The 27,823-nt window shown below is 37.5% G+C and overlaps 1 protein-coding gene across 1 annotated transcript; it reads left to right on the forward strand.

Moving 5' to 3' along the window:
* Positions 1–857: 857 nt before the first annotated feature.
* Positions 858–27,570, forward strand: LOC124180410. Its single transcript, XM_046565877.1, has 6 exons — positions 858–1,699; positions 24,650–24,855; positions 25,101–25,236; positions 25,569–25,708; positions 25,813–26,077; positions 26,182–27,570. Exons 1-6 carry the CDS (start codon positions 1,642–1,644, stop codon positions 26,250–26,252), a joined length of 876 nt encoding a protein of 291 aa, XP_046421833.1. The 5' UTR covers positions 858–1,641; the 3' UTR covers positions 26,253–27,570.
* Positions 27,571–27,823: the final 253 nt, after the last annotated feature.

Below are 27,823 nucleotides of genomic sequence, written 5' to 3' on the forward strand. Positions count from 1 at the left end.
AAAGTAGTCTTTTCTGTACTGCGCGCATGCGCTGTCGCGAACAGATCTGACATTACGCCATCCTAACCTCAATTTCGTGCTTCGTGACAAAACGCGTAACATAATCTTGTTGTATAAAGAATCGCTTGCAACAAAAAGGCATTGGTCTTTTCACCTCGCGTTTTTGAAATAATCGTCTTCGACTTTACCTACGATTCGTATTGCAAACTTACGCTTGGCCCGAAAAAACCGCGTTTGTCTCCTTATTACACAATATACACCCCGGTGGAAATTTCTACTCAAACAAATTTTTACAAAAATTGCAACATTTCGTATTATCTTCGTAAAGAATTGTTAATTTTCGTTAAACACTGTACTACCTTGTAAATCTTTTTACCGAAAAACAATAAAAATTCTCGTAAAAATCTACAAGGTTTTATGAGAAATTATGTATCCTTCAAATTTTCCACGACAACAATTATTTCTAAAAAAAACTGTACGAAATGTACCAGCGTCGTTAAGAATTCGTATAAAAATCTTATAAATAATTATCACCAAGTATATACTATTTAATAATCGTTTACGTCGGGCTCTATGGCAAAAAAACTCTTCCAATATCGAGGAAAAAAATAACAGCAACGTTACAAATGCACGACTGGTTTCGGTTTTCGGTTAGGATTCGAAGTTCCGACAGTCCTAACCCTAAAATCCGAGACGAGAACCGGTTCTTTATTTCATTAGTTCGAGGAGCGCTCACCAGGTGGCGCTCGCAAGTGGCACTCCCGTCGACCAGCTGCAGGCGCGGCCGAGGGTTCGAGGCCGTGGATTTCGGAGGGGGAACCCCGGCGCCTGAACGGCAGTGGCACCGTTGACAGAAAGACGCGTGCGCGCGAACGTTCGACTCGCCGACTCATTTCCACTCAGTTCACCCCGAGACACGAAGTGCGAAGGGTTGCCGAGTAGGTATCCATCCGAGGGTAGCGCCGGCTGTTTTCACGCCGATTACAGTCTCAAGCCTTCGCGGGGCCGCGGAATTACTGGGAGGGGCGATATTTTTTTTCCGAGGGGTTGGCGTGCCGATTTTCGCGAGGGTCGCGCGGCGGGAAACCGATAAACGTAACACTGCCCCGTACATGTATTTTTGAAATTTATAAATCGCGTGACGGCGCATTCTCGTCCCATCGACAAATGTTCCCAACGAGGGTTCAACCCTGCAGTTATCTATGTGCTTCTACGGACGATTCCTACACACCGATTTGTCCTAGTTTGCAGATGACGTTATTCGCCCGTCGATTTTCGGTACTGTGATTATACCTGAAATCAGTGCGAATTGTTTCAACGCCGCAGTTTCGACGCTGTTTGTGTGAATTTCTGTGACCGTTTCTAGGACTCTTGATACCAAGACGTAATAACTTGTAATACGTTTTGTTTATTTTATTTATTTATTTTTTTTTTATATTCAATCTTTGGTGCATTTTAAAGATAATTTGTATCGGAAAATAGGGGAGAAAACGAATTTTGCACGCCCTTCGGCATTCTTGCCGCAGCCGTCGCCGCTGCCGCTGCTGCCGTTTCTTCTGATTCTTCTCTTGCTCTCTGCTGGGGATAAATCCGGTCGTTTAACCGCAGATTTCATTCGGTTAACGCAAAGCTAGTCGAGACATGGATTGGATCCTAGGGATTATCCTCGTCGCGGCAATCATCCTCTCCGTTCCATCCAGTAAGTTGATTAATGTTTTAATACCGTCAATAGACTTCAACTACCACTATTGTTTACCCATCAATCCGCTAATCGACGTTTTTAACCCCGTCTCCGATTGCCCTGCAATTTTCAGAAGAAACATACGCTTTAATTTCTTACCGCGTAATAAAATTCCGGGGTGCTCAGACGTCGAGAAATTTTGTGGAAAAAATGGAAGGGAGTTCGAATTATACATACTTATGCGATGGTTTCAGGTATTTCTTGTAGAATCTGCGAAGCACACCGCGGCAGTGTTCATAAAAATTCAGTACAACTTTTATAGGAAGAGACGCGATGTTCGCATAACGTACTACATACCTGATGTAAACCTTGCACGTATAAATGTAATATATAACCCCAGGCGAATTTTTGACATGTCAAAAGAAGATCCCTATCAGCGTATAAAAAGTAACGTTTTACCTATGATATTATATGCGCGTAAAACGAGTGACGGGAATTTTATTCCAAGGGAATAACAAGTGATTCTTTTATTTTTTTATTCTTACAGTTCCTCGATGCTTGAACTCTTCCCATGCAAGGGTTTCTTTATCGTCCCGGTGAAATGTCGCGATATGTTTACCTGGATGTAAGAAACGCTTAAATCCGATCATACTGGAAATTCATTTTATCAAACGAACCGAACTCTGAAAACTGACGAGATTTTTTTTTTTTTTTTTGTTATGTATTCAATTAAAAATACTGTTGTATCATACAAAGGAGAGCTGAGAAAAAAATCTCCCTATTCTTGTAAACAACTTTTTCAACATCGAGATTCGTTCAATTATTCTCTCTTCATGCATCACCGGCATCTTTGACGGAGGTCTTGAGAAACCCCGACAGTTGAAAACAGACCAAAGATCTGTTTGTAACGGTAAAATTTGATTAAAAAATCGCGTTGTTTTTGTTAAATAAAAATTAACAGTCATCACTGCGGTATGATTGACATTTTTTTTTACAATTTATACGTTCTTGTTGACGTTAATCGTGTTTCATGGATTATAAAAATTATACCGACCAATAAATTTCACTATCATCTTTCAGTCTCGATTGTTTTTTCGAATAAACCGAGTCGAATCGCTGCACCAAGTTCAAGCATCCATTTGTCTGCAGGGAAGATTTGTCGAGGCGCAAACTCGGAACTTTTCCATGTCCCCCACCCCCCTTTTAATGAGCAAGGCAAGTAGCACTTGGACGATTAGCCGTCAGTGGGTCATCGGGATATTTGACTCTTGAACGTTGAACTACAGCGTATAGCGTCTCTCTTCTCTCCGGAAACGATTAGTTGGGCGATTAGATGTGAGTCGAATGTTGGAGAGGCCAGCATGAGATTTGGTGATGGCGAAAATTTCGCATGTCTTAAAACGGGGGTTGAAATTCCGAATTCCGAATTTGAAAAGTTCCGAAGGCGCCTAATTCCGAATTATCTGATGGCGAACCTTGAAGTAAATAAATCAAACTTCGAAGAAACAACGAAGTTTCGAATACTCGGAAATCCGACGGCTCAAAGTTCCGAATTGCAAGATTCTGAAAATTCAAGTCCCGATAGACAAAAATTCCGAAAAATAAAGTTCCGACGGTGTGAAATTCCGAAAGTTAAGATATCGAAAATCCAAAACCAAAGAAAGATGAAAGTCGCGAAATTTCAGCAAGCCAGATATTCGCGGAACTGAAAATCTTCGATCATTCGGAACGTCGTTGTTTCAGATCTTTAAATTTTCTCATTCTCGGACATTCGGAACTTTGATTTCAATTTTTCAAGTTTTATTTCTTTGCTTCAAGTTTCGCCGCGGTAAAAAATTCGGCATTCAGCGCTTTCGGAATTTTTCAAACTCGTAATTTCAACCCCACCCCATGCGACTGTATATTATACCCGTAATGACAAGGACGACGCGAATTCCCGTCGATGATGGCATCGCCGACTTTTAACCCTCGACCCCCTCCGCATGTTTCTACCGCGAATTTAATTATCCCACCCGGGCGTATGTATAATAATATCGGGCAACACACACGAACGGTTTTTGTAAATTACGCATTATGCATATAACGGGGGCATAAGCAGCAGGGCCGAAAGGGTTCACCCCGCGAATATAGAGGGGGTGCAGTAATTGTCGTATGTCGTGCCTGCGGCTCTCTACGGTTAATCCACGCTCCTCGTGAACGTCAAATTGCGGATCCTATATTTTTTAAGCATACCTACGCTCTTTTTGCTTTTAACGCTCCTGCTTATTAGCCCTCTTTTATTTTAAAGCTCCTTCCTTTCTTTTTCTCTTTTACTTTTTTTTTTTTTTCTCTCATTTCATTTCTGGACGTAACATTCGCCCTGCCGTTATGTACGTATTTTTATACATACCCACCAATACGTGTACCTGTGTATTATAACGTACATGTGCATATTAACCCTATGATTTCCCCGTGGGCCTGTTTGTACGTACGTTATACGCGCGTATAAACAGGGGGTGGAAAAATTCACGCCAGCGAAGAAACCGCGTCGGTTATTTCGTCTCTTAGTTTTCTGTTAAATGCGCGCCCCGTTATAATAGACGTTGTAAGAAGTTCTGCTTATTTGTTCGAATTGACGGTAATTGTTCAGACTGCCGGGGTTATTCGCCGTGCGTACACAACCAAGAACCCACATTTACACATATACTCAACAGCATCGAATTGAAGGATAGAGAGAGAGAGAGAGAGAGAATGAGAGGAGAAATAAAAAAAAAAAATAAATAAGACAAATAAATCGTTCGTTTAATTTGCCAAATTTTTATCTCATAACGGAACAAAGATATTTCGATAGAAATAGACAAAGTAACGTTTTTTTTCGTTGGTACAATTGGTAAAGTCAATGAAATTAATTCTTCTTATGTTTTGAAGATGATTGAAAAAAAACATTTTGTTGTACTGTAACAATGTTGCAGTTCGTTTAACTAAAAAATCGTTAAAAATCGTTATTTCGCAACATTATAGGTGGGATTGTCTGACATTCGATCATAAAACCGTATAAATTAAACGAAACATGTAAATACAACTCGAAGATATCGAAAACTCAACTCGTATTCTAGGTCGTTCTGTAAAGTTGAAAATTACTAAGATATCTGTTTCACCGTCAGTTGTAAAGTTAGATTAACGTTACCAACGTCAAGTTCGTGTATTCTGACCATTTTTCTTGTAATCAAACAAGAGTACCTAATTCTTTCTCTTCTCATACACGTTCGAATTTCTTCGGTTCATATCAAATTCCGAATCACGCAAGATTTTACACTGTAGTAAATTTCTCTCGAAATCAGTCGACGAAGTGCAGAATAATATGTGTTTTTCTCTTCAGCGAGAGAAAAAAAAAAAAAATATCACAATTACACAGACATAAAAAAAAAATCGTCAATTTTTCGAGTCTAACAAACATGCCGAAATAAATGTTTCGTTGATTTTGATAACAGATTTGCAGTTTCACTGATTATAATAATAAAAAATAATCGTTCGATCAAGATGACTCTTTTTTCCTCAAATCAAGTGACGTGACATTTCGCTTAAAAATAATAACAATAACAATGATAGTAATAAACGAGTAAACATTCAATTTGCCGTGTTTGATCGGGAAATTTAGCAAATTCTTTCTCTTTTTCACGCAGCATAATATTAATGTAATATGCATCTTTTTGGTATTAGAAAATCACTTGAGCGATGCGACGACGCGGCGATTCGCGTTAAATTTTAAACGACACAGCGTCACCTTACAACGTACAACGATCTCGAATTTTTCCACCCTACAAAAACATGCTGAAGCCTTACAACTCGAGGGTCCATTAGCCATGCGGAAATGGTTAAAACAGCGAGTGTTCCTCCTCCTCCTCTTCCTCCTCCTCCTCTTAGTCCTGGAGGATCCGCGTCCCTCTTTCGTAAAGGTGCGCAAAAGCACACGACACCGTGTACATATGTGGGTAAATTTAACTGGACCAGTCAAAAAGTCGTCGTCATAATCCGCCGATTAATTTTTGCGTACATTTTTGCACACCGTCGAAAACTTGAGATGTACACGTATCACGAGTACTCGCTGCCACAGGTTCCGCGGAATTTGTATGTTGTTTATACATAAATAACAGGGTGGTTCTTATTTGGGTAATTTTGGAATTGCTTCGCGTTCAACCACAAAAAGTAGTCACACTGAGAGAAATTTTTAGTTCCGGTAACCGCTCGGTCTTTAATTATTTTCATTTTTTACCACTATCGAAAAATATAGTTCTAGTTTAACGATATCTCTTTTACTGAATTTTTTTAATTACCGTAACAAATGAAATTTTTATCAGTACATGTGGTATAGAAAATAATCAGGCTAAAACCAAAAAAAAAAAAAATCCGATAATTCTAACACGCCCCGCCAAACAGTCGAATTTTGTATAGAAAAATGCAGGCGTTTAAATTTTTTTCAAAGAAAACACTGTCAATTACTTAAATACTTTATATTATAAAACTGATACATATAAAAAAAACTGATCTTCGCTGATAACGTGATAAATATTAGATTTGTGAAAATCTTACAACATACCTTTTCTGCAGAGGATTAAATTTCTTACAAGACAACCGGAGGAAATTTTTTTTTTTTTTTCTCTGTTTTGCAATCTACAGTTAAAGTAATTAACAGATCTCTTTAACAAAAAAATTCACATGCCTGCATTTTTCCGTATAAAATTCCACCGCATGGCGGAGTGTGTTAAGGTTGTCGGAAATTTATTTTAGATCTGGCCTAATTTTTTTTTCCCACACAATCTGATTGATTTTTGGTCCTTGAGCGCGAAGAAATTCCAACACATCCGAAATAAGAACCAACCTAATATATATACATATATATACAAAACGCGAGTGTGTTAAACGCACGTTCAATTTACATACATTGATACGTGCGATACCTATACGTATGTATGCATTTTACAGACAGCACACAACCCGCGGAGTTACGAATTATAACAGAAACGTGATTTAAACAGTGTACACGAGGAAAGCAAAGCACATCGGTATACTGTATATATATGTGTGTGTGTGTGTGTGTGTATATATATATATCGTATATAGCTATATACCCACCATCCAGACGGGCAGGAGAGGAGAGGAGAGGAGAGGAGAGGAGAGGAGGTCGTGTTCTATCGATTCTCTCTCCGGCGACCAACGCTCGGCCGACAAAACCAGAGCAAACCAACCTGCCCGGAAAAGGAGATGCAAATTTTTTTCGAAAAGAGACACTCGCCTGTTCTCTTATTTATTTAAATTTTCATCCCAGATTTATTACACCAGCCCTTATCTCATCCTGCGGTTTTAGGGGATCTCTGTCGTGTCTTATCCGTTCGCCCCTTGACTTTCTCTTTGTTCCCTGCGGTAGGAAAAAAAAAAAAAAAGAAAAAAAATGGTCATGTTACATACGTATGATTATTAATTACAAAAACTTCCGGCAAAATCGATATCTTTTATATAATACAATGTAAGGATTCAAATATTTTTTCAAATTAGAAGCCAAATTTGGTACAATAAGAAAGTGTTTGTTCAGTGTTACTTTAGTTTCCTGATTATTCCAACACTGAAACTTTTTCCTTGTATTTTTTATTTTTTTTTATTTTCAAGAAGACTTTGAAAAAGTCGGAACTTTCAAAATTAAGACAAGATTTCGGAAAACCTCGAAACCACGCATCGTGTTTACTGTGTATACAAGTAACATACAAGCTAAAGTGTTTTGCAAATGTAAATTCGCGATTCGCCCGTGTATATACTATATCCATTTGTAAATTAAAACGCGTGACTTACTTAACTTTGTGATATTTGTTCGTTCGCGGTTAGACGATTATACTAACCATACATAGGAACGAAATTAAAGATCAGAAGAAAAGTTTCGAGCGAGTTAATTTAATAATCCGACTTGCAGCGTTAGCGGAAAAAAAATATAAACGTAAGATGTTTAACATGTTAGGCTCTGCTGTACGGGTGTTTGTTATTTTTTCTTTTCCTCCTTCTGCCGCCTAACGCTGCTGCAAAGTCTCCACTAAATGAACATATCTTTGGAACTAATTCCGTCTATAGTCTCTTTTTATTTTTCTTTCAATTTTTTTTTTTTTTTTATTCATTTTTTTTTTAATTCACGCTGTTTCTCGTCACTTCGCAATTGCGTATTTATTTTCTCAACGGATATGATCTTTGGCTTCGGTCACTGCGGAACTGAAATTAAATACCAGGATCGTAATTCATCCTATAAGTACGACGATTTGTTTTCACAGCGGCGGGTGAAAAGTGTAGAAAATAATTATCGTGTCAAACGGCACGGAGTTTGAGTTTAATTAAGCGAATTAGGAAGAAATAGATGCGAATTTTTGACTTTCTGTAGTAATTTAAGCTGCATTTATACACCGGCGGGATATGAAATATAAGATTAAACCGGTCAACACGAATTTTGATTCTGGGTTCCAGATGTCAAATTTTGATTTCTTCTACGTCACTGACAAATAAAAAAAAAAAAAAATAGTTTTATTAGGTGAAGTTTGTTTTTGTAGAAACCAGAACGATATTTCGGATTTTAAGAAAAATTACCTATCTTCTCAATCATTTGTTGTAAATAACTATTAAGCAAACTTCAGTTTTGTATTTAAATCACCTTTATTCACAAATAATAATTAATAATAAACTGCAAACGTAAAATTGACAAACAAAGTTTAAAAATCAATTTTTTTCGTACTTTTTCTATTTTATTACAGAGTTTTCTCGTATCAAACCCCAAACGTAATCTTTCATCATGCTCTCATTATACCGCCTCTGATAACGTTAATAACGACAAAGTCGATCACATCTTGGTAAAAAGATTTTCCTTTTTCTTCCAAACAGGCACCCGTACCAGCTATCAACCAAAAACTTCAAGACTTATTTATCAACGTAAAAAAGATAAAAAGCAAACTTTATAAGTAATAAATAAAGATATTGGTTATTACTCAATGTATAGAATCGAAATTTATTTATCTCAAGAGAAACTCAAAAAAAAAAATCTATTTTGTTGATCTACACAGGTGTTATCTTACATAGCTGAAATATTTACCGTTATGTAATTTTGAAAACCGTTGTTTTATTTTCCACATTCTTTTAATTCGTTAACCTATTTCTCTTTCGTGCTCGAAAAATGGTATATAAAGCTGATTCGATTCGCTTTGCGTTGAAATCAAATCGCGATTGGTGTGACGAACGAAATGCGAACCAAAAAAAAAAAAAAAAAAGAGAGGGAGAGAGGGAGAGGAAAAAAACGTTTCACCGCATCAGGGTTTATTTGCGGAAAATAATTTGAACCCTCGAAGTTCGCGGACTTGACGATTAGCGAGATAGGCACACACACACACACACACACACACACACACACCCTTAGGCATCACCGCGACGGTTTTCCGCTGAATTTCTGATCGAGTTGGAACGCATGGTGTCCCCAGTAACTGTGTTTACGGTTGAACGGGCTCCGGTGGAGGTGTAATCTGCTACCTCTACGGCATCTAGATAATTGAAAAAACGAGAGAGAGAAGGAGAGCGAGGTGGGAGTTATTCGGGTTTCAAGTGACAGATCAATGAATCTCCAGTTACCTATCGCCGATGCTGCAGCCAAGGCGGGCTTAAAAACCAATTCGTTCTTTTCCGGTGCGGGAATGGTATATTGTGTAACAAGGAGGCAAACTCGGTCTTGTCGGGTCGAGCGTAAGTTTGCAATGTGAGTCGTAGGTGATGTCGAAGACGAATATTGCAAATACGAGAGGCGAAAAGTACGCTGCCTCCTTGTTGCACACGAATCTTTATACAACAAGATTATGTTACGCGTTTTGTCACCAAGCACGAAATTGAGGTTAGAATCGCGTAATGTCGGATATGTTCGCGACAGCGCATGCGCGTAGTACGGAAAAGACTACTTTTAACACTCTTAGGATTTGAAAGTGGTCTTTTCTGTACTCCGCGCATGCGCATTCGCGGAATAACTCGATTGTCATAGAATCGGGTACTTTCTGTACGGAAAACAAGCATGGAAAAACGCGTGAAACATGCTCGCGTTGTATAAAGTAAATTAATCAGATCGCTGTGAGTCATTCGCACATTGATACAAATATGTTTTCTCAAAAGTTCGATTTCTTTTTACAAACTTCAATTACGAATCATATACTCTTCTCCCTGTTATCGGTTCATTGATTATACATATACTATATTAAAGACTTTTTTTTTCTAGAGGGTTTTACATATTTTATAACAGACTTCAATTTTTATGTTTACGCGGCTACTACACAAACTCTTTACAGAAAAAAAATTTAAACTCTCTATCATAACTGATTGCAAACCAAACTTTTTTACTTCGATTGTAACTGTGAAAGTTTCGGTTTCTATGTAAGGGATGAAATTGTTTATTTAACATTTTCTGCAAATTTCAGCACTCAAATTTGAAATATCCTCATTCGAAGTTTTTTCTTGAAAATAGTAAATCTCAGCCTTGAAGAAGAAGATGAAAATTGATCGCTTGTCTGGGATAATAAATTACACAACGTGAGCGAATCTGTTATACCTATATGTACATCTAATATTTGCAATTTATTAAAGTTAACTCGCACAAAGTATAGGAACAACGATTACGGATGTATATAACACATTATAATATGCGCGAATTTATAAACCGAGCGGCAAATCGGTCCGAATATTAGGACTCAGAGACAGCCGAGAAAAATGAAATTGAATGAAACATGAAAGAAAAAAATATATATATATAAGGATTTCAGCAAACGTGTGTTCGCGTGTGAGGAATGCATTATTATACATACAGGGAAAAATATTATCGTTTAGAGTACGGATAACATTTAAAAGTTACACCTGACCAGTAGCAGTTACACTCCGGCACGATATAACGCAATTAATTATACATTATTGACGCGACTCTCGCGTGACATTTTTCTGTTTTCCTCTTTTTTCCGTTTCCTTCTTGTTCATTTTCTTGGGTTTTTTTTTTTTTTTTTTTTTCCACCCACTTCTTAGCTTTTTTCTTTTTCCTCTCTCTCTCTCTCTCTCTCTCTCTCCTTTCTTCGTCGTCTCTCTTCCTTGCGGTAGACGAATTAATACCTTCATTTGTATTCCTCCGAGCAGAGAAGCAAAGGAGCGAGATAGCGAAAGAAAATGAGAGCGAGAGAGGGAGAGAGAAAAAGAGTGAGTGAGTGAGGGAGGTCGGCATGTAGCGGAGCGATATTGTACCGCAAAATTGCTTTAATTAACAATATCGCCAAACTAAGCGAAGCGAAGCGAACTGCGAATCAAGAAGGGAGAGAACGAACTGCGGCAGCCAAGTGACGTGCAGTCGGTGAAAATTACTGAAAAAGAAAAACACGATCGCTAAGCGGTGATTAAAAACCTGCATTGCCTCATAGCTGGGATCATTGTTTATATATTTTATATTAAACTCCAAATCGGATCTGCGTACACGAAACGTTGGGAGATTACGTGCATGCATAGCATATATGTACATTATAAAGAGCGAATTGCGCACGACTGAATGATTGATGCGCATGCGCAGAAAAAAAGCAGTTGTTCTGACAGGCCGGCCAACATTCATAACAGCGGAGCTACGCAAGTTTCCCCTTTCCAATTTCTTATTTGTAAACTTGCGTGACATTTTATTGCCAAGGAAATTGACCGGCAAGACTGACAGAATTGATTGTAACGATTACAAACAATGGAAACTTGTTAGTTTTTCTACCTCTAGAGTATACCGCGTAAAAATTTTGTTACCAAAAAACGTGGGGGAAAACTTGAAAGTTTTACTAACATTTGGTTGCTTCGTCACGCAGCTCGATTCACATCGTAATGTTTTGCGACGTGTTTTTGAATAAGGGTCCTGTACTAAAGAGTCGAGTGTCAATCCCGCTGAATCATAAATTGAGGTGATAGGTTGCCGCGATGTATGTAACCTCAAAAATGTTGGTAACCCTGACAGAACGACTGCTATTGAACCATTCGGTCGTTGGCAATTGGTGGTCTGTGGGTATATCGTGGACCGGAGGAAACGACTGTGAAGGGGGAGAAAATAAATGAAATGAAATGAACTGAAAAGAAAAGGAAAAATACTTCCGTATACAAGCGAGCAGCGTCTAATTTTATTCTTGCAGCCCACGCTGCTTGAAAATCTCGCTCCTTTGAGCCTGACATTTCTACTGACAAGAGACGTAAAAAAGAGTCTAATTTACAACAGGAGGTGGGATATACTAATATCGTGTAATATCTTGCGCGTATATAAGTATATATCTATCCGAATATATTATGCACACCGCATTATATTTATATCTTGTATTCTTACATCAAAAATAGATTTCGTATATTAAACATATGCCATTGTATGTATACATATATTCAGACAAGTCGTCTCGGATTATATCACTGCGCGTAGATGTTGTATGAAACCCAAAACGATTCTAATAATTCCGTCTCGTTCAATTCAATCACTTGTCAAATTTCTTGCAGTAAAAAAGCGTCTGCTATGCGTTTAATTCATGGATCAGTTCAGTGGCGGGTATCTGGTAATAATTAAAATTAATTATTCAACGATTATCGACCGTAACAATTCAATGAATTATTATACAATTATTGTTGTACAAATTACCGTTTCAGTCGCATGGACGAATTAGGGGGATTTATCCGGTGTGTACACTACAGTCTGGTACATAAAAACTCAAACCGCGACACATGTATAAAGTATATATAATAAGTAAATCGTATTACAAATGTGTTTCGCAATGTGTATATAAATCGACCGAAATACTTTGTGATGAGATAAAAATCGGATAAAAATCAACCACGATAAAGGCGATAAGAGAATTAAATTTGAATAATAATAGTGCCCAAAAGTTATCAGTAAATTTTAAAATATTGAGAATATTCTTTAAAAATTCATGTGTATTCAGAAATATTGACGAATTTATTTCACACGATAAAAAAAAAAAAAAAATCGCTTTCCCTAGAAATTTGTCAACATCTTTTGGGCATTGTTAGTATTGAAATTTAATTTTCTTCTCGTCTTTATTGTGGTTGACTTTTTTCATATTTTTATCTTATCGCAAAGCATTTAATATCGTCGACGAGACTCACTTTTGGTTGAGCATGTACAGCCAATACACCCTTAAGCTAACGCGATCACTCCAAAAAATTGTTTCTCTTTAAAGTTCACGGATCGTTCGTTTGTTCGCCCCCTTTTTATTTCATAAATCATCCACACCGGGGCAATTATAATTCATTAATGTCTCTATGTCGATGCGTGGAAGTCACATAATATAATAATACGGAAAAGGGTTCGGCTAGTTTTGTGTTTAATTGTTTAACAAACGTGGAATGATTATGAAAGAAACGAGTCATCCGTCCCCCCGTAAACCACCCTGCAGTGGTCAATATATCCAATGACACACTCTGCTCGTTCTACCTGCTTGCCCCCATTCACTTGTGTTTCACGCAATAGACACAGGTCAATACATATATGTCATACCATGTACGTACGTTACATACACGTGAAATAACCGGATACGGTGGCATCCGCGAAATTGGTCGCTGTCAGCGCGGTTCAGAGACCCACCGAATTCACTTCAGAAAATCACTTTGTAATGCTTTTGTTTTTCGTTTCAAGGGAGTATCGAACTTCGACAAATGCTGCAATTCATGTCTGCTGCATAGTATGCGTATATAAAAAAGACAATGGAATTGTAACAATGCCATCGAAATTTTTATGCCGACTCGTTCAATGGTGCGTGTATGATCTAAGCGTAAAAACATTTACAAATTTAATTGTGTATAAAATAATGTTACAACGATTATTTTTCACCGAGTCAACATAATTGATATACGTATAAGAGCAGAGAAAAGTGATGGAGAGAAAGTGAATATTACGTTTGAAGGAAATTTATTGTATCGAAGGATGTGGTTGAGTTTTCGATAATATACGCCTGTGTTTTGATTCAATTAACGGTTCGCTGAATTTCCGACAATTATATAAAGTCGTGAAACAATGATTTTCACTGTAAATGCGGTTCGTTAAATAATAACGATTGAACTACCTTCAACTTCGTACTAAATATGACGAAAATGAAGAAGTTTAGTTACCGCTAGGCGGCGCTGATGTTACGTCTGGAATCCTGTATTGCGAATTTATCTAATGAAATGTTGGACGCAGGTATTTTCGTACACAACTGTTATGTGCCTTGACAAAATGCAGGCTCTAAGCTTTAAAAAATACAAATCCACAAATTTATTACATCAGTTCTCTATTCCTTGTTGCCATAACCTCAAAACTCATTCATCGCGTTCTTGTTTGTTGGTATAAAATAGTTACAAATGTTTCATATTTGATTTCAGAGGTTGTTTGAAATCAGCCCAATGCAGTAATAACTTTTTGTTGTTTTGTAAGCCTCTTATTTTAACCGGTTATTTTTATTTCACTACAGAATAGTTCATATCCAATGGTAATTGGTTACAGGAATACGTTCCATTGTACTTACAATGTACACGAAGTGAAGAAAAAAAAATCCATAAATTACCATGTGATTGCTCTTACTGTCCAACTATGTTCAATTCCAACTCTACATTCTTGTTAGCATGAACCTTTGAAAACTTGCAAAATAAAAGGAGCGTCTAACAAAGCATTCTTAAAAACTAACTATATGTATACAAGTCTAACTCTATATTCCCGTTTGAAAATATATCCGTGTTTGCAGAATAAAAAAAAAAGAACGTCTACAATAAATCTCGGAACAGAAATTCTCCTGCAATTGCAAGAAGAATTTCAAACCGTTTTAACATACCATAACTATGTAACAACGATCCGCAGGAATGCACGGTAGTGTAATAATTTTTTAACGCCCGGAATACAGTAATTATACACAACAATGCCGAAATTTAGTAACGTTAACGTAAGAAAATATGAGTAAAAAAAGTAATTATTTCGCAATTTTAGGACAACATTCACGGAGTTGGCTTTGCAAAAACATCGAGTATAATTTCTTCTTCGTTGTAGTTTACTAAATTTCCGACATTCCTAAAATGTGCAAAGTAACGATTATTCCTAAACACGAATCGTCAACGCCAACGCGACCAACTTCATCCCCATTTTATGCATACAGAGATATCTTGGTGGATTCGCAAGAGCAGCTTCGCGCGCTCGCGGGTTTCAGCGAACCGTGGAAATATCGATTCGATCCTTACATAGTTAGTTATATAGCTGCGGCGGTCACACATCCACATCATCGTCCCGTCGTCTAACACCAGCCACGGGCACACGAGTTTCAACCTACCCCTATAATCGTTACGCGATGCACTCTCACGCGCGTCGTTCTCTGCGCTTGTGTGTTGGTTTCTAGTGCTACTTAACTAGCGCATATATCTAGGCACGTGCCTATTGTCCTCTCTGTCTATGTATAAATGCGTGTCTGCTGCACTGTGCGCACGGTGCATATGTGAGTTTTACAAGACTTACTGACTTCGCCCGTCACTGTGTAAAGGCACGGCTCCTTCTCTCGAAGGCTCTCATTGTGTTTAACCCTGCGTCAAGATTATACGGAGTTACCCCTCTAGGTAGTTCTCTTTGTCCGTGTTTGCGCGGTGCGCAGAAACTAATATACGCGCCTTTGCGCTGCGGCGCAAACTGTCTAGTCTAACCTCAACTGCTCGAGTTCTCTGCACGTATTATATGCATTACACCTATAATCTGCGTAAGGCTTCCAAACTCGAAAGCAGTCGACAGGGAGCTTTTTGTGAAACTTGTCACACAACACCTGCGGATAATCAACCGATGTCAATTACTTGTAATTGGAATGGAAATAAAATTTGAAATTATAGACACGTTGTGTTTTAGAATTAGATGATTTGGTGCGGGTTCATTATACATGGGGGGGGGGGGGCTCTGGTTGAAAATTTTTACGAACAAAACCAAATAAAGGACCCGAACCCTAATAAATAGACCCGGAATTCCATCGGCCGGAAATTAAGCACGTTTATTAAATTTCGTGCGTGTATAATAATGTGATGCGTATCGTAATACGCGTCAAATTCCGCTTTTCAATTCTTCGGCTTTGTCGCTAACGCCTAATTCCTCTCTTTCAGGCTACTATGGGTATACCCGAGACCCCACCGAGACCCTTGACATTATGACTGACGCTGCTAGTAATTAGTTTAACGACCTGTTACGGATTTGAAAAAGGTTCTATGTTGTTTTTTTTTTTTTTTTTGTTTTTTTTTCTGTGTATGTGTTTGGGCGCGTCATTACGGGATACTGGGTTAGAGGTGATTACACGATTTTCACCCTAACTTTTGTCGAATCGTTGGAAAAAGTATATAATTATAAATAAAAGCATAAATAAAATATGATAAAATAATTATTACACTATTTACATTCGTTAAATTTCATTAGCGAAGATGAAAACGTTGAAGGAAAAAACGGGCGTATAATATACTTTTCAAATGAAATTCGGATGTTGTTAAACAAGCCCGAGTCGAAGAGAAAGCTTTGGCTGCCTTTACCGCACGGGAGGAAAACTTTCCGACGGGAATTGAATATTTATATACAGGTACATTATATTTACGCCCGGGTGGGCTGCAAAATAATAAAATTCATTTTAGGGACAATATATATATATATATATATATATATATATATATATATATATATGTAAGTGGTACTGCATAAAAAATTCTCTGCTTGAATATATTGTAAACCAATTTTCATCCCGGTATCACAAAAGGTTTTATATATCCGCGTGTAAAAGGTATCATACATTTACCATATGTGTATAGGTATAATAATGTATGCCCATATCAATTGCTTCGCGAGCAAAACAACAATCGTAACAATATCGAATCGACAATGGTTAACCGCAGTTAAACGATTTCGTTGAACCCGCATAATATGTCATATTGCTGACTCTGACGTGTGTAATTCATTGCTTCGCTGTGTATAAGCTAGCCGCAAATATAATTTGTGTATCATACGGAATTTGAAAACGAGTAAAAAATTTTACTTGCAGTATCTGTTATTATTTTTTGTATCGTTCAGTAGGATTTAATTGCACTGTAGATTATAGCAAATACGTGACTTGAGCTTCATAACAATAACAATTGATTTGAAAGTTTAGAACGGAAAATCTGACTACCGTTTTTTTCATTCACTCTCCGTCGAAAATAATTCAACGTCAGCTTGCAAATTAGTCTCGTACGTATAATATGTAGGTACGATATGTATATGGGTTTTAAAATTTATTTTCCCAGACTAGCTTCGTGCTTTTTTGCTAGGCTCCAAGCCTAAAGCTTCAAGATATTCTCATCCCAGTCTGAGTAGGTATAAATCAAAATTTTTTACCAACTTGAGAGAGGGAGGAAAAATATTATTTACGTTTCGGTGTTACGTCTACATATATACTCTGTGTTATAACAGGGGGTGAAAGATAAACCGTATAAGTGGTTGATAAGGATCTTAATCGCCGCTCGGCATTGCATTACATATTTAGCGTATTATACGTATGCTCTGTACATTATCGTCATAGGTCGTTAAAATTCTCGTTCTAAATGCAAAGTACGTATAAAATAGAAAGAGGTAAAGAGAAAGATAAAGAGAGAGAGAGAGAAAGGGCGACTGTTTTGCCATTCAATGTTCGCGTTCGGGTTTGTGCGCTTGAATTACGCCAGTCGTCATCCGGCTAGTTGGACAACGAAGAGAACGACACCGATTCGCAAATCCGAGGGTTCAATTGCCTTTTATTCATCGGTATATCCATCCGTATTAGCCCTCCACCTTTCATAACTCAATCGTTACGCCCCCGGGCTTCGCCTCAGCTGCAGGCGTAATAATAATGATCCCGTTTATTGCAGGCACCTTATATGTATATCCTCCCGCCTCCACCTACGACTATTAAAGATAAATTGACCCGTTTTCAATTAATAACAATTAAGCCGTTTTAAACGACGAGCAGCCGGCACGCGTGCAGCGTCTGCAGCACCGCGATGACGACTCCTCGTTTTATTCTACGTTTGTAACAACACGTGTATGCGTGTACGTACCTACGTAAGTTCGGACTACGTTACTTGACCATATGTTGTCCTACTCCGCATTGCCTCTGGAATTTTCACTCTTCCGTGACGGACAAAAAATAGGGGAGCCTATCCACCGTTCGGTAAAATTTGTACGAGCAAACTCGACGCGCTGAAAAAGACTGCTGACGAAAAAATTTACGATACCAAGGTTTTTGGATCTGTCGAGCGTGTATTTATGCAGTTATAGTTTAGATGTAAAAAATAAATAAATAAAATGTGTCGAAAGATAGACGTGACAATTGACAAAGGTTACAACAGTCTCAGATAAATCACATTATTACATACTAGACTTTTGCAGCGACGAAATAAAAGTCTAGTTTGATAGATTATGATGAAAAGTAGCTCGTTTCATTCGAGACAAGTTTTAAATCGAGCTCGTTAATTGCAGGATAAATAAAATCCGATATGTACAATCGTCGTGATTTACCGATAACAAACTTACTATTTAGAAGGAAATAAATTATTGTCATTCAAAATTCATTTATGAATAAAATTAGCTGTCTTGTTTGTCAGAATCGAACAATCAATATAGAACAATCTGGTTTACTGTGATGTTGTTAACAATAATCTAACAATGATGTTGACAGTTGAAATACATCATTTTTTAAATTCTGTCCTCAATCACGGAGATTTTTCAAAGTAGAGGTGGCTGGATTAGCTTCAATGACACTTATCGAAGCCTCATTTTACTAGGTTTTTATTTCAACCCTTATATGACCTGACATACCGTCTCATGCATTCTTAATTATTAGGATATCGAAAGTTTAGAACCGCTGAAAACGCTTAGCGGTTTTTAATTTCAGTTTCTATGCAGTCGAATGTTCCAGAAACGTACACGTTTCCAACGTTTGCTACGTGATAATTTGAAATAAGACGATTCATAAAATACAAAAAATACCTTCACTGAATTGTAACTAATATCGTTTCAATTGTGCACCCAGTATATATTCAATAGCAATTTGCGATCCTTTTGGGTAGGCGGAACTTATCTTGGATTACATCGGGTTTCGGATTTCACTTGAATGTATATGTCGAGTCCCTCACATTCCAGCGACGACGTCCAGCCTTGCTAATCTAATCTAAATAGTAATCAACTAATCATCGCTTCGCGTTACGGGTTACGTGTATTGTTTCCCATAACACACAGACGCAAGGGGGAACTGTTTATAATAGATATCGGGGACTTATGAATGTATATTCGTATATACACAGACGATGGAATGTGGATAATGTAATAATTGTATGTATAAAGAGCAATTGCTCCCTTCGATGTTTGCCTCGCGGTACATAAACAGCATAAAATAAGCATAAACGATAATAATACGGATGTTATACACGGTATATAACGCACACCGCTTATACATATGTATGTACATATATATGTAAACCCAGGTGAATCAATTTGATGCGGGGAAGTAAATATAAGCCGGTTGCGTATGCGTGTATACGTATATTATAAAGAAACCTGTGTGCCTTGATGTACAGAATTTGGTCGTTGAGAGAATTCTGAAAAAAACAAACAAATTTAAATAAACACTGTAGGTGCGCTGATTTTCTTAATAAATATTACATCGAATCTTAAGTAGATGCGTACATGTGTTATCATACATAATAATACAACATAGAGCGCAGGATGTACAATTTTAATTCCACAGGAATACGAAATGTTCCGTTCTTCCTAGCGCTGACGTTTCGTCAAAGCAAAATGTATTAAAACAGAAAACAGTATTACATTTATCCACTTTTGTTCCCGGCAAAGCGTATTATAAACTTACACTGAATTCATTCTTATGAAATACATCCTGCTGACGTTTGCTAATCCTTTTATAATATACAAAGTGAGTTATATGAGCGCTATTTGTTTAAACTATGCTTGAACAATACGATGTAAGTCAATCTAGAACCCACTTGGTAACCTACAGGTTTTGGGTACAACAATATTCATTGATACCTTAACATTTCGGCTAACTTGTTTTCGGTCCGAAACAAAATACGAGTTCGATTCTATACGAGATTGCGAGTCATTGTCACATAATTCGCATAGAACCCGATTCGCATTTTGTTTCGGACCGAATACAAGTTAGTCGGAAAATTAAGGCATTAATGAATACTACTGTATGTACATAATATTTAATCCTCATTCTACAGGTTATCCAAACTTTTTCAATTTTGAAATTCAAACTTGTTCAGTTGTGTAATCTAAATTTGTCTCTTTTCAGTGCAAGTAAAAAATCAACATACCTAATACCGATCCACTCAGAAAAAAAAAAAAAAAACAAAAAAGAAACGACACGATTGGCGAAGAACGGGGAACCCTGAAATTTTTACGTTTCATTTTCGCGTCCTAAAAATGAGTGTCTGCAACCTGTACACAGTCCCAGAGGCGCATGTTCGAGCTAAAAATTCGAAATCAATTCGAACGGCCGTTCCGCGTAAACACGCATAACGCGTTATATCTACTTAGCGAGCATTACGCTAGAGTAAAGAGGCGAGGGTGCAGAGGTTAGGTTGTAACGTTGAATAATTACCGGGCGTTTCTATTTGCTTTTTCCTGCATGTAAGCGAGCGGCGAAAACGTTGATGATGAATTATTATGAACACGGCATGGCGCTGCAGAGAGCGTTAGTCAAGCAGTAATATTATATAGAGACGAGGAAGCCCTCCGCAAAATGGCCGCTGCCCGTGCGAGTCCACCGTTATACATATTACATTTATATATACACACACACACATATATATATATATATTATATATTTATATATATGTATGTATCATATCTACATCTCTTTCTCCGAAAGAGCGCGCTGCTGGCGCATCGCAAGAGCCGCGGGAGAGAGAAAGAGGGAGTAAAAGATAGTAAAGTGGGTGTAAAGAGGGCAAAAAAAAAAAAAAAACAAATTAGTGCGGGAGTAATCGGGGTTGAGGGGGACCCCCGACGGATGGCAGCAAGGGGGAGAGGGGGGGGGGCGCTGCAGTCGTCATCGACGACCCCTTTCGAATGCGGCTCAGTGTTAACTCGATATCCGACACCCGTTTGCCCTCCGTGGTAGCAGCGGACTGCAAAGTTGCCGATGTCGCAGATAACGGGCTTCCCTCAATCTACTTTCTCTTTCTCCCACCTCGGATCGTCAGGTATTAGATTTCTGTAAAACAATACTAAACAGAAATTAGACTGCGGCTCGGATGTACTTTTTACTCGGGATACAGATATAGGCGTATAGGTGTAGTTATTATCACCGGCGCGCCCCATGAATCGCGACATATACACACACACTCGAATTTTCGCCTGCCCTGTGAACGTATCGATGTCGTCCCTTCTCGTATGTCTCACGGTTTACACCCCACTTCACCAACCATCAGCTCTATACTTCGGCCCCCACGTCTCTTGATCTATCGGTCAACTGCCACCTTTCCTCGGCAACGAATTTCACCCAAGGTGTGCTAGCTGTTCCAGTCTCTCCTGCAACCCCTACCCTAATTCTCGAAGCTACTGACCGCTCTGTCAGCCCTATAGTATTATGAATCATCAATGGGGAGGGGGGGGATATTCGTTAATAACTTATTATACTTATATATCTCGTGTATTTATCCAGACACGCGGATGTGGTGGAAGAAAAACCTGCGATGTGTGCGTACTCGTGGACTTCTTTTTATTGTAAAACGACGAACGCAACTCGATCTAATCGCCTCGTTTTTTTATCGATTTCTCTTTTTTTACCACGATTTTTGGTTGTTTTAATTGGCGGTTTTTCCACGTCTGCAGTACAGACTTGATGAAGGTTTTGAAATCGGAAACTTGTTCTAGATTTCGTTGTACATCGTAGTGGTATTATCGTGTTACATTATACCTGGGTCTATCCGTACATGTCACATCAGTTTATCATTCCAGTAACAGAATTTCAAAATCACATCTATACTGAGATCACTCATACATACATACGATTGTTTATCACCATATTCTTACAATCTTTATTGTTTTTTATTTTCGAGAAGATATACATCGTCAAACAATATTCGTTGAACTCAAATTCTTGTTTCAACTTGGATAAAAATTTCTGCTACTGCGGTTTGCACACGAGTTTCCAAATACACGACACCGTGATAACCGCGCGCAGACTGAATGATTAATAAATTGTTAATTAACATCAGCGTTGGTCTGCCGTTTGTAATTAAATTTTTATTCAAAATGATACAAGCTGTACGCGGAGACACGCTGCTCTCTAATACGAATAGGTCGTAATTTAAACCAGAATATTCTATATCCTCGCTGTGGATACATATGTTTTTGTACGTGTACATGTTATAGATGTATTGCGTATAATTATAATAAACGTGAGCGCATTTATTGTGCAGTTGGCGCATTTTAATCAATGGACAAAACTATACGTAGATATATATATATATCGTATGTTATATAATTATAAATATTCAACGGTTTAGTTGCAGCACAAATCAAACGGTACATATTGTATTTTTTTTTTTTTTTTTTTGTAATCATTAAGAACTGAGGAGTCGTGTGAGATTTCAATAAAATCTTGACAGACAAGTTTTGGATACAGAAAATTTGTTGAGGAAATTTGACGCGAAAAATGAAATTCGATGTAAAACCGGGGTATCATACGTGAAAATTGTATCCGCGTCACCTTTATTTCCATATTTATATCGCCAACAAAATGACAAATTAAATTATGCATACCTATACGTATATATATATATGACCACTTTCCTGCAGCAAGTCAGCTGGGGATATGTTTTCGGAATAACATTAATCAAATCCGAGTATAATCTGCGATTAAATAGGTTTGTTTAATGAACGAAAATGAGGGGGGAGGGGGAGAGGGGGGAGGATTAAAACAAATAAATAAAAAGTCAATAAAATCGACAAAGGGACAAGCGCGACGCTAATCCGAATCAAGATCGCATGGCAGAATTTTTTGAAAGGGGGGGGGTGATGAACGTGTCACGTAATCGTATACGTACAGAAACAAAGCAATAAAAGACAGGTAGATATAATCACACGCATGCCGAGATTTATACAAATTTATCGGGGTGATGGGGCGGCGTGACGAGATTGCCGCAGGGGTTAATTAAACCGAAACATTTTGAACACACCGGTCTAACTTTCGTCCGGTGCATGGGTAACTTTTTAACATTGTAAGTATATAACCGACACGACATGATTCAGACACACAAGTTGTGTGTATCACAATTGCGTTCAAGCGAATGACTATGCGTGTGAATTCAGCTCGGCGGCAGCTAAACGTGATGCAATTGCGTGTATTCAATATGCATATTGTTTCGTGAGTCATTCTGCCATGCACTCAGCGATCCGACGGGTGACTAGACTCGCTGCACCCCCGCCGAAAAACACGCTGTGCCTGATGACGCAGACAAACTTGTACCCCCACAGTGGGTGGTTCATTTTTTATCTTTTTTTTTTCCTTGAGGTGTTGATCGAAAAATTTGTCACAAATACTGGAATAATATTGTCGTAAAACCTGGTGGAAGTAGGAAAATATTTAGAGGTCGCTACCAATTATTGTAATACTTTTTGTTTATTTTTATGTGTACACCTCACAGACTTATATATATATATATATATATATATTAGTTTATTTTTTTTTTAGTATCGTTGTCCAATTAATCGTTGACCAATCAACACCAAACTGCACCTAACAATTCCGCATTTGGCTGTTCTCGCCTTTTATAGGAAAGATTAATCGTCTCGGAGAAATTTGGATAACAGTTTTTGCTATCGAAAGAGGAGTATCACATCACTTTAATGTACCTATTTTGTTTAAAACTAAATAAAAAATATTATAATAATTGGCAGCGGTCTCTAAATAAATTCCTACTTCCACCAGGTTTTACGACAATTTTTTTTTCAGTATATATTGGTCACAAATTTTTCTTTTTCAAATCAATCACTCTACCCACAGTCGTTATTCCGATACAACCAGCGAGTTTTTCTTGACGATATTTACAGAGTCAAGTTGTTATCAAGACACTACATACTTGATAGTTCCGCCGTTCACCAAGTTTGGCAAGTTCATTGATTTCGAAAGTTAATTCACCCATTTAGTTTATTCTACACTATTCGCGTAATGATATTTTAAGCAGTTTTTCTCCGTCGACTGGAAAATGTCAAATGACTGCTAATTAATGAGGGGTGATTTCGGGTGATTATGTATAAAGGATGTCCTGACAACAACTTCTTGTACAAATTTATGTATTTGAACGATCGTCGATGAAATGTTTTTTTTAGAAATTCCACGCAGTAGATACTCTTAAGCATAACCAATTATTTATAAAAAACATTAGATTAGTCGATTTAACGAATTTCTATTTGACAAATTGGCGATCAGTAAATTCGCCTGCATTTATGCAATGCCGGTTACATTTTACCGATTGACATTTGTTTCGTAGTAAATGATTAGAGCTAGTTAAGAATTCGGCCAATCCTGAATAATATGAACAAACAAATATCGGTCGGTGAAATGTACACTGACTCGCATAAATACAGGCGGATTTACTCCATCTGAATAAATTGTCCATGGAACATTTCAACGAAATATCTCGGTAAAGTACGCCCAAGCATAATTATTACTCCTGAAGATCAATTTTATCTACTGAGGATTTTTCGTCTTCGGTCGGTAAATAATTCAGAAGTATATAGCGAGTCGATCCTTCGACAAACAAAGAATTTCTGCGAGAGGTCAGCTTGTATGAATAAAATTGAGAACAAATAACAGATGAATAAGGAACACGTTACGTATAGAACACGTTCGTAGTTATTTAAAGACCGTCTGCGGCATGATTATTTTGCAATTTCAGAAATCGAGGCTCTGAGAATGATGGAGCTACTGATACCGAAGCACGTTGTGCGGGGGCAAAACGTTAAACTCGAGTGCAACTTTGAGCTGGACAAGGAAACGCTTTATTCGGTAAAATGGTACAAAGATGGTAACGAGTTTTACCGATACGTCCCGAAGGAAATGCCGCCCGTTATCAACTTCTTACTGCCCGGCGTAACGGTCGACGTAAGTCATTATTCTACCTGACGTATAGTTTCTGTCCCCCTTTCCCACCTCGTCGCGCGATTCCCGATAGACGACGAGGACGGATCCGTCTTCCTATCTTTTTATATAGGTATATAACGACCCTGTAATAAAATCCCTATCGCCGTTGGATGCTGGAAACTTAATTGCGCCAACGGTGAAATTCTTATAAAGGAGGAAAAGCACACCCTCGAACAAACGTTGTAACGACACATTTTCATCGACAGATTCACAATTCCACCGAAAGATCGGTCGTACTCCAAAAGGTCACGCTGATGAGCTCGGGTCGGTACAGATGCGAAGTTTCCGCGGAAGCTCCCTCGTTCACAACAGTTTCCGATCACGCGGACATGTTGGTTATCGGTGAGTACAAGTCTTGTGCTTTGTAGATTTCATAACCAAATTATGCGAGCTGTGGTATTTCGGGAGTTTTCGGTGAAAAGTCCAGACGTAACAACGCCTGCGCCTGCAGTTAGACAACCGAAGCTACATCTGATGTAACCGTGTTTGCCTATCTGCAGGCTAAGGATCGTTCGTTTTCGGGGCTTTTCACCGAAAACTCCCGATATGAACCCTACAAAAATTGTAATTAAATATCGTTATAACCGAATTTTCGGTACCTAGAATCGTTACAGTTCAAAAACGATAATTTAAATTCTGATAACCTTTGTCCTTCTACGATTTCTATACTTCAGCTCTACCAGAAGAAGGACCAGTGATCACAGGAAGGCCTGGACGACAACGATTCCGAGTCGGAGACGTTGTCCGTTTCAATTGCACTTCGTCGAAATCAAAGCCGCCAGCAATATTGAGTTGGTTTATTAACGGAGAGCCGGTGAGGAGATCCGAATAATTATCATAATCTACAGTAAATAAAGATGTTGCGTTATATACCTCGTGCTGATAAACTCTTTTTTTTTTCATTCCTCCTTCCTTCAGGTCAAAGCTCAATACCTGAGAGGCCCGCACATTACGGGAGTTGATCACGAGGGGTTGGAAACCCCAGTTTTGGGTCTGGAGTTTCGTTTACAGACGAATCACTTCAAGCGTGGCGACATGAAGATTAAATGTCTCGCGACGATAGCTACCGTGTACTGGAAATCGAACGAGCAGAGCATCGAGGGTGATAAACCGGTCAAAGCACCGGCCATGGAAAGTCGCGAGACCAGAGCCCAAGGGCACACTCATGCCGAGCACATATTGGGTAAGAAAAACTCAATCAAACTGCCATTAATTCACACCGAATAAATCTGTGCTATGTTCGTTTTTTCTAATTAAAAAAAAAAATAAATAAAAATCATATTACAGCGAGCAGTGGTCGAACGACTATCGAATCTTGTCTGGTACTCGTGACAGCAGCGTTAATTTTACTGCGATAAAAAGATACCTTGAACACACACACACATGCATACGCCTGCCTCTTCCAAAAAAGCAGCTCATCATTTTCGACTTCGTTTGACGAATTTTCTTCACGACGAAGACGGAGAAAAGATAAGGAAAGCAAACCATAGAGACATATCTCTATGAAGCAAACGCGCATTATTATATTATACATACTTACATATGTATATTGGAAAAGTAATAATTATGTCATTGATATTTTTTTATATATTATTATTATCACGATTACTATTATCACTATTGTTATTATTATTTTTTCTTTTATTATAAAAAATATCTCAATAGAATATCGTATATTATATGATGCATATTTGTAATACTTTTTATATGTAAATATACATATAGAGATACATATTATATATATATTATATATATATACACATATATGTATAATATACAATAACGTATGCGAAAATAGTTATCAGGGCCTAATCATTTAGGTATATCGATTATATATTTAACACATATTTATGACGTTCTAACGTACTGGAGTTGTTGCATTGCTATATTCGTAATAATTGCATTGTTTAGATAATTTTTATTGTGTAGATTCACAAGAAGGAACTCGCGTTTTTCACGAACAGGAATTCGGAAAAATCTAAGGAATAAAGAAAAAAATGAACTAATCGGGCAGTCTATTTATTGACTTGTTTGAAAAGAACGTGAATGGTATAAAGAATTTTACGCTTCTGTTCTATAACATAACAATGAAATGACTCCACTGCAACTATTGCCGTCACATCAGACGTGATAAAGAGTTGAGGTACGAATATTTCGCATAAACTTATATGTAAACTTTGTTTTAATCATTTTTAAAAGTCTTTCTACTGAACAGAGTCTGCAATTTCTTATTGCATGATATGAGAATTTTCGGTTTGCGATATGTACGTAGCAGTAAATTCTTTTACTTTGAAGTAAGAACGATTTCTACTATCAATTCACTATTTCAAATTTTATAACTGATCTTGGTAGAAAGAGAATATATTTTTAGTATATCGTATAAAAAATGATTAATGTTCGCAAACACTGTCCATAAAAAATGGCTTATTATTATTTTTTAGATATTGTAAAACTCTACATATACGGGTGGTGGAAATTAATGACGATGACCTCTTTTTTTCGGTTGTCCCCGATCACTTGTCATTCATCAAGGATAGTTTGCTTATTGGTTATTGTATACTTCTCAAAGATTATATTTTGATTTTTAATAACTTCTGTATAGCCTTTACTAATCTAGTCGGTACTTAGTAATCATCAAATAATATTGTATTACATTGATATTCTAAAGAAGAAAACGAAAAAAAACGTGTGAATTTAGCATGTGTCTATATTAGCTGTAAGAGATCACATTTCTCGCTAGACATTCCTGACTGTTCTTCAAATATTCGTGTAATAGTATAATAACGTGTATTTTATGCTTTCATCTACTTATACTTAACCTTACATATGTAATGTAAATATGTATATAATTAAAATTATTTGAATTAATTTAATATTCCGTAATAAAAGTGTTATATCAAAAATAATCGATAAATCAACAGCAATTTGG

The sequence above is a fragment of the Neodiprion fabricii genome, chromosome 4 (assembly GCF_021155785.1).
Source record: "Neodiprion fabricii isolate iyNeoFabr1 chromosome 4, iyNeoFabr1.1, whole genome shotgun sequence".
NCBI lineage: Eukaryota > Metazoa > Arthropoda > Insecta > Hymenoptera > Diprionidae > Neodiprion > Neodiprion fabricii.

What these genes read in the sequence shown, in the direction of transcription:
- LOC124180410 (XM_046565877.1), top strand. Translation starts at nt 1,642, where the DNA reads ATGGATTGGATCCTAGGGATTATCCTCGTCGCGGCAATCATCCTCTCC. An exon ending in CGCGGACATGTTGGTTATCG is followed by an intron (nt 25,237 to 25,568) that starts GTGAGTACAAGT and finishes TCTATACTTCAG; the next exon opens with CTCTACCAGAAGAAGGACCA. An exon ending in GGTTTATTAACGGAGAGCCG is followed by an intron (nt 25,709 to 25,812) that starts GTGAGGAGATCC and finishes TCCTTCCTTCAG; the next exon opens with GTCAAAGCTCAATACCTGAG.